Source organism: Egretta garzetta, unplaced genomic scaffold (genome assembly GCF_000687185.1).
Source record: "Egretta garzetta isolate BGI_Z169 unplaced genomic scaffold, ASM68718v1 scaffold56, whole genome shotgun sequence".
Lineage (NCBI taxonomy): Eukaryota > Metazoa > Chordata > Aves > Pelecaniformes > Ardeidae > Egretta > Egretta garzetta.
Window position 1 is genome coordinate 10929793 of NW_009260182.1, and position 11582 is coordinate 10941374.

General features: G+C 40.3%; 1 protein-coding gene across 1 annotated transcript in view; it reads left to right on the top strand.

Annotated features, from left to right (window-relative positions):
- Positions 1–11582, top strand: part of HECTD2 (HECT domain E3 ubiquitin protein ligase 2) — a 45114-nt gene that overhangs the window by 6311 nt on the left and 27221 nt on the right. Inside the window, exon 3 of the mRNA XM_009641911.2 lies at positions 5512–5641. Within this exon, the coding sequence (XP_009640206.1) occupies positions 5512–5641 (130 nt within the window). The remainder of the gene's footprint in view (positions 1–5511; positions 5642–11582) is intronic.

Genomic DNA, 11582 nt, shown 5'->3' on the forward strand with positions numbered 1-11582 from the left:
GACCGGTCCGTCAGCGCCCGGGCTGCCCCCCGCCGGGCCGCGGCCCCGGGGAGCGGGACCGACCTTGCGGTGCCCGCTGCCTTTTCCCCGTTTGCCGCTTCATTCGCGGTGGTGGTGTTGGGAGGGGGGAGCATCGTGTTAATTTTCTTTCATGTTCTTTTCCGTTGGGAGGCTTTCATTCAAGTTTCTTAAAAATAAGTGCATCTGTAAGCGGTGACATAATGAAGCTATAAATTCTCCGTCTACTTATAGTTCTTTAACATTTTACAACGGTCTGCTCTTTCGGGTTAGTCATGACTGAGGGTTTGCAGCATTGTGAATGTTCGTTAAGGGTTTTCGGGGGTGGAGGGTTTCAGCTCTTAATACACTTAATAGAAAGGGAGCCAGCTCGAAAATACTTTTGTATTTTTAACTTTTTTCTTAAAAGGTCTTTTCCGGTTTTTACATTGTGTTGAAGCACAGATGACAAAACGTTTCGATAATTGGTGAATGAGTTAACACAGGTAAAAAACTGTGAGAAGGATATTTGCCAGAATAATTTCAATAAAGAAGCCTTATTTGAGATTTATTTTTTTTTTATTTTACTGGAGTTATGATTTTCTTTCTGCTGACTATACAATATTATGAAACATAAAATTTTCCTGGCATGAGTTGAATATCTTGCATAGCTCCACGTTAAAGCTTGCTGTAACTTCAGTCCAACAACAGAGCAAAAACCGTACCGATCCTGTAGTACGTAATGCAGTTACGAGATTTATGTAATGCAGTTACGAGATTTTAATTCAACAGTTCTGATAAGTACCTGACTTATTAGAAATTATCATTTTACATCATTTGAGTTTAAAAGATTGAGCATCTAATGTTTATGGCAGTCATGTTAAATGAAGTAATCACGGGCAAACTTCAATCTCCTTGGAGCAATTCTGCCAATTTTGTGTTTTGCCTACAACGTTGCAATCTTCTGAAAGACTTTCAGCTTTGCAACTCTGTCTGAATGTGGAAGAATGTGTTTGTTCTTGTGATTCAAATACAGATTTGGTGGGAGAAGTCTGTAATGGACAAGTGCCCAGGAGTTATTCGTACCTTTGAAAATCTCCACTTGAGACTTTGAACGGCAAATGCCAATGCCTTAGACTAAAGGCACAAGAGCTGGTCTAAAATGTGTCAGGCTTAGCTCAGCTAATGAAAAACGTGTGCAACAGGGCGGCCATGTAGAATTCCCACTGCCTTAAAGAATCAGGAGAACTTGTTTGTAGCTCTGCATCCTCTGAACCGTTACCTACGGGTGTAAGTTGCCTACGTTGACCTAAGCTACAGAGGAGCTCGGGTCTGGCTAGGCGTGACTGCTTGTCAATGCGTGTGGGATTTTGAATTTACAAAGTGTTGCATAATGGGTTTTAATAGTATGTTACAGGGAGAGAGTTTTGTGGTCAGATGTAATGGATAGTTGCATAGCTCTGGATTTCCCTGTTTGTAATGGAATGCAGTTTTTCATCCAAATAAACAAAACAGGGAATGCAGGTATGCTTTTACAAGACCTTTATGAGTTGCTGTAAAGAAGGTATTGGGCTGTTGGTCTGCTAAGCCCTAGTTGTGACCAACCTATACATCTAATTCCAGGGCTTTGTTGAAGTACATTGTGAGATCCATACAAGTGCTTGTATTAAAAGTTCTGAGTGAACATGAAAAAATGAGCGTTACTTAATCCTATCCTCTCAAATGCTTTTAAAGAGAGAAATATTTTCTCAGCTTCTTCCTTGTTAAACCGGGGAAAGTTGGTAATATGATGTGATGACAAAAGGGGGAAATGATTGGCTTCTAAAAAATATCTTTGTTTATTCATGGCTTTTTTTTTTTGCCATTAAAATTCCCTGCCTTTGAAAATACATGCCTGAAAATACAGTGATACTCCAGATGACCTTAATTTTCCTATTCTCTATGCCTATTATATCACAGAATCGCAAAATGTTTTGGGTTGGAAGGGACCCCTAGAGGTCATCTAGTCCAACCCCCCTGCAGTGAGCAGGGACACCACTAACTAGATCAGGTTGCTCAGAGCCCCGTCCAACCTGGTCTTGAATGTTTCCAGGGATGGGGCCTCCACCACCTCTCTGGGCAACCCGTTCCAGTGTTTCACCACCCTCATTGTAAAGAATTTCTTCCTTATATCCAGTCTATATCTAAATGTACAGCCATCATACAATGACTATGGTGATACAGTACTATACCTTGTCTCTATATGAAGTGAGTCTCGGACAGCCTTGTCTCGGAACACCTCCCCAGACTTTGTGTGATTGACATTTTCTTCAATGCACTAAAGACCCACCATAGATTTGTGCAACTGATGTGGCATGACTAGAGCTTCCTCAAAGGCAACGCAAAGGTGTGACGCATCCTTTAAGCTGTTGCCATTCTCCGCAGTAGCTGTGGGAGAGGTCAGAATTTCAGTAAGTCAATAGATATCTGTGGTATCCTTTTCCTCCTGAGAGCATGTGCATGAAAGATATCTCATCTGGAGTTTGCTGGCTGCAAGTTGGAATAAAGGGATTAGGTGACTATTGCTGTTGTCATTCATATCATGGCTTTTCCTAGCCAAAGGCCATGTGGAATTGTGGACGAATGGTTACTTTTTTGTTTTCTGGCTCTTATTTCTAAGGAAAGTTGTAGTTAGATTAAATTAGTCCGTTAATAAATTATCATGATCCTGCAAGGAGTTCAGGCTTTTCTTATGGGCCAAATGGTGATTAGAAATAATGCATAAGGGGTGATGCTTTGGGGGTCACTATTTAGATTCTGAAAAGAAAGTTGTGGGAAATTAAATAACTAGCCCCCTAGTAAGCAGGGACAAGTAGAGGCTTCTGTAAAGGTAAACCAGTCCTATGTTACAGCTGTCAAGGTATGAACGGAAAGGAAAGTCTTACTTATTGAGTAGGCAGTTGCATTGATAGCTGCATTTAGCTAATCTGAGTGTCCTCCATGTCTTCTTGCACAGGGAAGAAAACATTTTACCTCTGACTGGCTTTTGCTTGCCACGTACGTATGGGTCTCAAGTGAGTTATGTTAGGGCTAAAGAGTAGGGTTTTCAAGAAACTCTTCTAGATGGTCTTTTGCCTCTTCTCAGAAAGCTCTCTGTGTGTGCTCTTTGCAAACAGTTTGGCTTATTTCCACCATGTAATTTAACTTCAGTAATGAAAACCAGAAAGTATAATGCTAGTACCTTTCCAGTCTTACGGAGGGCTTACTGCTTTGGAAAACTTTCACCAAGAAGCCAGCAGAGTTGTGAGTCACTAATATGCTCTTAAAAAAAAAAAGAGGATTAAAGATTTCTTTGATCCACTTACTCCCTCTAAGCATACTCATTCTTTATGGGGGGGTTGAGTTTTCTGATAGCAGTATGTGTAGAGTCTTAGGCTCTAGAGGCTCACTGGCCTCCTACAGAATTTTGTAAGTATGACATGGTGCTGTACACTTGTCCTAGATTACTCTCCCAGGAGATGTCAGAGTTCCTCATTAATGAGCATCTAGTTTCCCAGCATTCGTCCAGGGCTTTCCAGTAAAGCCTTTGTCCATATGTTTGTTTAATATTGTTGGAACTGCACTTGGAGCAGGATGATGGAGTTTAATAGCACATGCAATTTTTGTTCTTTCTGACCACTGCTGAGGGAGGTGGCATTAAGAAGAACCTTTTCAGATAACTGTTCAACTATACTATTTCAGTGGCATGGCTGGAGTAAAACCTAGAAAGCCGAGTCAGTCAAAAAGTCTGTCACAAGTCTGCTTCATAAAAGCTCCTCTTCTCAGTTACCTATGATACCTATGCCCTATTCATCATAATTAGACTAGCCCAAGCTCCAGAGGTTTTCTACCTAGAGCATACATTATGTGACACAGCAGATTAAACTCAGATCTGGGTTTGTTTAAAAGTCCTTCTTCAGTCAGTCATGTCTTGCTACGTTTGTTCAGGGTCTGTTCTTCTCCAGTCATGTGCCAGGTGATTTTTTAAAAGCATCTTAATGATATTTCAAAGGTTATAGAATAAAACAAAAAATTAATGTGAAAATTACAGTGGTAATTACATTTTATTTTTGAATGTTTATTGCATGCAAGGAATTTGGAGCTAGAAATTGAAACTTGGTGTTTTTAAAGCCAGAAGTCCTGCTGATTGTTCAAACTTGTAATTTGCTGAGCTATAAGCCATGGAAAAATGGCTGTTTGTGCCACAGTTATTTAAAATTCCTGGCACTGTACCAGCTTGCATACACCATGGCATGGCAGGTTTATGGGCTGTGTTATTACCCTCCTGGTGGTATTTCAGGATGTTGTGGTGGAAGTGAAGTGCTTTCCTCGGAGCTCTGGCTGCATGTTGTAGTCCAAATTTACTACTATTAAGGAGAAAGGGAAATGTATGGGTTTAAAAAAATTGATAGGATATTACGTTAATTATTCTAGAATTTTTATTCTCACTTGGGGAGTTACAGTTTTGATTTGCATGAAAACATTTTTTTCTAACTGAGAGCGCAGTTTCCAGGTATCAAGCCAATGAATCTTTAGGTTAATGTGAGGCTGAGAATCAGGATGTGCAGGGAGAGTGTGTATATTTTTTTGAGTTGATCTACCTTTGCCTTATATCAGCTGATGACTTGGAGCTGAGATGGAAATTAAAATCTCCATCATGCAACTTCTGTCATCTTGGGCAAGCCCCTTAACACACCTATGCTTTGCAAATTCTCCAGAGTAAGTAAGTATATCTAATAGCACTCAGTGTCAAACAGACCGACTGGCGCAATCCTTTGGAAGCCCCTTGTGTGTTTTCACTTCTGTTTACTGTCAAAACTCATTAGAGCTCAACATCTCTTAGCAAAGGCCTGTGCAGACTCCTTGGTGGCAGCGCATACAGGTACTCAAGCAGTTGGTTTTTTTTTTTTAACCTGGTGTTAACAAATGTTTGTTGGCTAGCCTTTCTTCAATGGCAGCTGATGCTGATGATTTTGAATCATTGCAGTTTTTACCCAAGTAGCTAGTATTTAAATTTTGTTAGCAGGTTAGCTCATATAGAATTTTTGCCCCCACATTTCAAATCTTGGGAAACTTGTCTAAACTACTTCAGTATATTAGGATTATTTGGAAAAAGGAGTATGTGATGCTTTCATGAATTTAAACTGAGCTGGATCTAGTGAGGAGTATAAAAGTAGTTAGAAATTAGGATACAGAAAGTTAGAATATTGTTGAAAGCATTCTTTTCGCATTGTTTTCCTCACAGTTATCCAAGGATATCTTCATATCCTGCAAATTAATACTTGAGTTTTTGAATGTAATGGAAATTAATGTTATGCTCTCTCCTGGTTCAATTTGAAACAAACCTGCAGAATCATTATTTATGTCTTAATTAGGTATTACCAATCTGATTTCAAGGTAAAAGATATTTAAGTATTCTGTGTAATACCTCATGAGTAAGATTACTCTTGCAATAATGTATTAGCCCTTTATAGCATGCTGTCATCTTAATTACAGGGGTTGGAGAGAGGAGCCAAAAATCAGTTTTCCACTTTCAGCAATTTCATCACAACTATCAACCAAAAGAAAGAAGGCATCGGAAACAGAAATTCACCTACGCAACTTGTTATACCCAACATCAAAAATGGTAAGAGAATAAAAGCTTTGTGTTACTTAGTTACCAATTTAAGAAGGTGCTCAGTGTTCTGCCAATGTTTGTATTGTGGTAGTACCAGAAAATCTAGAAATCTAGATTTCATTAAACTATGCTGTGGTGTACATTGTACAGGCAGTGATATATATGATAATCCATCCTCTGTAGAGGTTATGTCATAGAGACAAGTTGGATAAGAAAAACAAATAGACCTGGAGAATGAAATAATAACCTGAAGTTTTAAAGAAAGTTACAGATTCAGTAGTCCATCTGCAGATACCGTTTGTCTAACTGCAGTGAGATGGCAGTTTCTCTAGAAATTATGTCAGAACTTTGTGGAGAAGATTTTTCCATCACCAGCTGAAGGATGACAGGGATAAGGTAAGCACAGGGCTTTTAAGGGAGGCAGTTGCTGAGACTTGCTGTTTTTCAGTGATGGTGAAGGCCGGTGATGACACACAATAAAATTGACAGGCAAAGATTGGTAAGTTGTGAAGAGCTTTAAAGGTGAGAAGGAAGGTGGCTGTGGTATGACGAAGTAATAATTGATGAACGGTTAGAAAGCAGAGCTGTGTATTCAGCGTGGTTGTGAAGTAATGATAATTGATGAACAGTTAGAAAGCAGAGCTGTGTATTCAGCGTGGTTGGCTAGAATTGTGAAACCTGATGGGATGACGTTGTGGTTAGACCTGAAATTTTTATTAGATTTTTGGGCAAGGGTATGGAATTTTAGTAATTTGGGACTTTTGATAAATGGCTATACAAACATTTATCAGGTTTGTACTGATCTTGACTCTGAGCAGGTCCCTCTCAGCCTTATTATTCTGTGGTTCTCTAAGTCTTTAGAGCACTCAATGAACTTGAGGCTACAAAAAGAGACTCAGTAGTGTGAGTTTGAAACAAAACTATGGACAGGTACTGTCAATTTCAAAGTTGTGCAGGAAAAAGCGGCTTATACCTTGCAGGATTGGATCCTTACTAGAATAATCTTTGTATCCTTGCTAGCTATACTGCAAAAATAAAAGTCAATGCATGGCTTTTTTGTTTTGTTTTTTAAGCAATTTTTGTTATGGAGTAAGGTGTACTTTCTACTTAAAAAAAAAGAAGAGAGGCCATCACTGAAACACAAAAGGCTATTATGTGTAAATGATAGCTTGGACAGGATTTTGTACTTTACTCAAGTCACTTTGTACTACACAAAGGAAACCAAGGTGGCTGGAGAAGGCCGGTGAAGAATACTTTCACTGCTGCATAACTTAACAGAGTTAAGGTAGAAGTGGTGTTCTTGAGGGCAATATTTGGGGTAAGGCAAAAAGAAGATGCTGCAAAGCAGGTCAGAGCTCTGCTGATTCTTACAAAGTGCTGTAAGGTTGAACTACCAAAGCTGGAAGAACAATGTTCAGGTGGCCATTAGTCTCACCTGTATATTTTTAAAGAAAAGTCTTTGCATGTGAATTGCATGTGAACAATTGCAATATTGTTGGAATCTGAAAGTCCTCAGAGATACAAAATGTTTTGCATTTCTTGGATAACGTGTTCCTCAGAAGCTAACCGTGACGTCTTGTCAGTATTAACTCAGCTGCTAGCCTTTTTAGCAGAAACATGTATGGAGTTGATTCATAGACTCCAAACTACTGTCTTTCATTATTTAAGCCTTAATTGTTTCCTGTCCAGCTTCTGTCTGAACAGTTGCTTGATACAATCTTATCTTATGATGTGAAAGTGTGCTGCTTAATAAAATTTAGGACAAAGTAAAATTAAATCTAGTATTGGGCCAAGCAATGTGAAAAATACAGTACCCTTTTGCAGAATTCCTTTCACTGAACAGAAGAAATCCCCCCTCCCTCCCCCCCCTTTTTTTTTATATACCTGACAGGAATGGTAAACTCTAAAGAACTCTCTTGAAGTGCCCTCAGTTCTTGCTGCACATGATACTGCCCTGGTTGTAATTACTGCCTCATAAGTATTTAGTTGTTAATTTTCACCATGCTAATGCATGGCAATATTTGTTATAGTCAAGGATATATTCTTGAAATTGAGCTCAATGGGTAAAATTGAGCAGATACCCTGATCCTGAAATTACCAGAATAACCTGCCTATATAAAAACAGATTATTTCTACTAACAGTCCAAGGTGCACTCAAAAATTTTTGAGGAGTTACGTGTATTCTATGGAAAAAAAAAAAATCATTGATACCAACTTCTCAGTTAAAAATGCTTCTTTTGTTGTTCTGGAATTCAGGAATGATGCTTGGTTGGTGGGGTTTTTTCCAGTTTATCTATACATGTACTATTTTTCTGAATATGTGCGTATACTGGTAATACTTCAGGCTTGAGTTCGAAGAATGGTGATTTCGTTGAAAAACAAAAGCATGGAAAAGGTATGCTTGTAAATACAGCATGAAAGCTAGGGTAATGTTTGCTATACAGCTGCCACAGAGATTGGATTTATATAACAAGTCTTCTAATGCAGCACTGATCTGGTATGAAATCTGTATAGGAACTAGATTGTTTTAGTTCTTTATAATGTTACAAATACACGTAAGATTTGTTTGCTTTACCTACTTTGAAAATTTTCATCTGCCAGTAGCTGTGGTGGTCACTGTGGAAAAAAAAATGGTGTTCTAAATTCATTTGTCCTAAATTCCCTTGTAGTCAATTCTGCTTTTGCATCAATGAGGTGGTTTTTTTTCCTCAAAGTTTTTGATTATACCCTAAGCAGTTATGCATTGCTGAGTCTTTTTACATGATGTAACTGGGCAAACAGCCAGAAGTGATTACTTTTTCTTGTCTTGTAATATTGTGTTGTTGCTGCTTATCAATTCAATACATAGAGCTTCAAGTTTCTCCTCAATGGAACTCAAGTGACAGATCTGAAGTAATATTTTTAAATGTCAAATAAGCAAATAAATCTATTTACAAATAAATTTCAATTATGGCAAAACACACTGACAGTATTTATTAAACATATTATTAAAACTCAGATTTAGTATATCTAATTTAAGCTGCATATATTTCAGAGAAAATTGCATAGCACTGGCAGGGTGCAAGTTACCAGTTTAGCACCTGCGGCCTCAGTTTACTGAAATGAGAAACAGCTTCTGTCAGCAGCTGTCTCTTCTGCAGATGCAGAGAGGATATTTTCTGCATTTCAGTGTATTCAGCTGGTTATAACTCAATATTTAATCCATTTAAAATTGAGAAGACAGAATGAGATTAAATTAAAATGGCTTGTCTTCCTCAGAGTATAAAAATAAGACATAGTTTAAGTCAGTCCATCCTGCTTTCAGAGAATGATGTGCAATAGCAAAGCACTTGCATGCGGAATTGTTTGGCACCTTGGCTTGAATTAATTTAGTATCTATGTGTCCACTTAGTTTTTTAAATTACTACTCTTCTCTTTATATAGCTTAAAATTCCAGCTAGGAGAGTGGGCAAGGCTCCATATCTGTAATTGATGCCCTGCTCAGGGGGTTGAGGGCAGCTCTGATCTGTTATCGTCTGATGAATGACGGCTGAGTTCACAATGACAGTGCCTCTGTCATTAGCATGAGTGAAAAGAATCTGCCTTGGGGTTTGGGGGATTTTGTTAGCAACTGTTTCCCTGCTGTGATAAATGGAGTAGGCAACAGAATAGTGATACTAGTTTGATGTTTAGTTAATTTTAAAAACCAACAGCTCTCGGAATTATAGCGAAAAGGCTTCGAGGGTTCTTAGACAATTCATAGAGGGTTTTGGTTTAATATGTTTGACTTCTGATAACACTTTTCTTTTATACATTGTTTTATCCCCAAAATGCATCATAATTCATATAAATGCCTTTAAACATGTGCAGTATAAATCAGACTAAAAAAGCATTTTAAGGATACTTGAGAAGACACTGTCAGTAAAATGGATGTTTGTGTATACTGCAGTGGAATTTTTTTTCATGTTTTTGGTGGGTTTACCTTGGCTGGCTGCCAGACACCCACTAAGCTGCTCTGTCACTCCCCCTCCTCAACAGGGCAGGGGAGAAAATAAGATGGAACAGCTCATGGGTTGAGATAATGACAGGGAGTCTGCTTTCCAATTACTGTTACAGGCAAAACAGACTTGACTTGAGGATATTGATTTATTGCCAGTTAAACAAAACAAAAGCAAAACTCAGAACACCTTCCCCCTGTCCCCCCTCCCCCCTTCCCAGGCTCAGCTTCACTCCTTCGTTCCCCACTCTTCTACCTCCTTTACCCCAAGCACTGCAGGGGGTTTGCAGTCAGCTCATAAAACTTCATCTCTGAGACTCCTTCCTCTTCACGCTGTTCCCCTGCACCAGCATGGGGTCTCTCCCACAGGATAGAGACTTCCGCAAACTTTTCCAACATGGGTCCTTCCCATGAGTGGCAGTTCTTCAAGAACTTCTCCAATGTGGGTGCTTTCCACAGGGTACAGTCCTTTAGGAACTGACAACTCCAGTACGGGTCCCTCATGGGCCATGGTTCCTGCCTGCAGCCTGCTCAGGCATGGGCGCTCCCCAGGCTGCAGGTGGGTATCTGCTCCACTGCGGTACTCCGTGGGCTGCAGGGAGACAGCCTGCTTCACCATGGTCTTCTCCACAGGTTGTAGGGGAATCTCTGCTCTGGCACCTGGAGCACCTCCTCCCCCTCCTTCTCTACCTATCTGGGTGTCAGCAGGGTGGTTTCTCTCTCTTCTTTTTAATCCCTTCTCTCTCAGCTGCCAAGCAGTGTTTTTTACCCTTTCTTAACTATTTTATCACAGAGGCACTACCAGCATCACTGATAAGCTTAGCTTTGGCCAGTGGTGGGTCTGATTTGGAGGTGGCTGTGTCTGACAGGGAGGCAGCCCCACCTCTTCTCTGAGGCCACTGCTGCAGCCCCCCTGCTGCCAAAACCTTGTCATATAACCCATGTGCAATGTTCTTGGATCAAATATAAAGTAAGGCATAGAATAGACAGACCTTGTCAAAGCACTGCTATTTGTACTTGGAATAGGCAGCCAAATTTATTGAGAAGAAATGTTTAAAGATGCTACCGTTTCAACAGTCATTCTCTGTAAGACAGAAACCTTGCATTTCCAATTTAATTTATTGGAGACATTCTTTTAGGAGGCTCTAGATGATCCTAGCTGGAAAGCTGCCTGGTAGAAAAAGACCTGGGGGTACTGGTTGACAGCCAGCTGAATATGAGCCAGCAGTGTGCCCAGGTGGCCAAGAAGGCCAATGGCATCCTGGCCTGTATCAGAAATAGTGTGACCAGTAGGAGTAGGGAAGTGATCGTGCCCCTGTACTCGGTGCTGGTGAGGCTGCACCTTGAATACTGTATTCAGTTTTGGGCCAGTCACTACAAGAAAGATGTTGTGTTGCTGGAGGAGAGCCAGAGGAGAGCAACCAAGCTGGTGAGGGGTCTGGAACACAAGTCTTACGAGGAGCGGATGAGGGAACTGGGGTTATTTAGTCTGGAGAAGAGGAGGCTGAGGGGAGACCTGATCGCCCTCTACAGCTACCTGAAAGGAGGCTGTAGGGAGGTGGGGGTTGGCCTCTTCTCCCTGGTAACAGATGATAGGACGAGGGGGAATGGTTTGAAGCTGCACCAGGGCAGGTTTAGGCTAGATATTACGAAAAACTTCTTCACCGAAAGGGTTGTCAGGCACTGGAATGGGCTGCCCAGGGAGGTGGTCGAGTCCTCATCCCTGGAGGTATTTAAAAGAAGGATAGATGAGGTGCTTAGGGCCATGGTTTAGTCGTGGGATGTCAGGGTTAGGTTAAAGGTTGGACTCGAAGATCTCAAAGGTCTTTTCCAACCAAAGTGATTCTATGATTCTATGATCCACAATCAGCTCTAGCTAAAATAATATATCCCAGTGTAGAAAAACTGACTGAAGACTTGGCCTTGTACACCAGAAAGCAGTTGTACATTGGTGTGGTTGTGCTTGAGATTTTT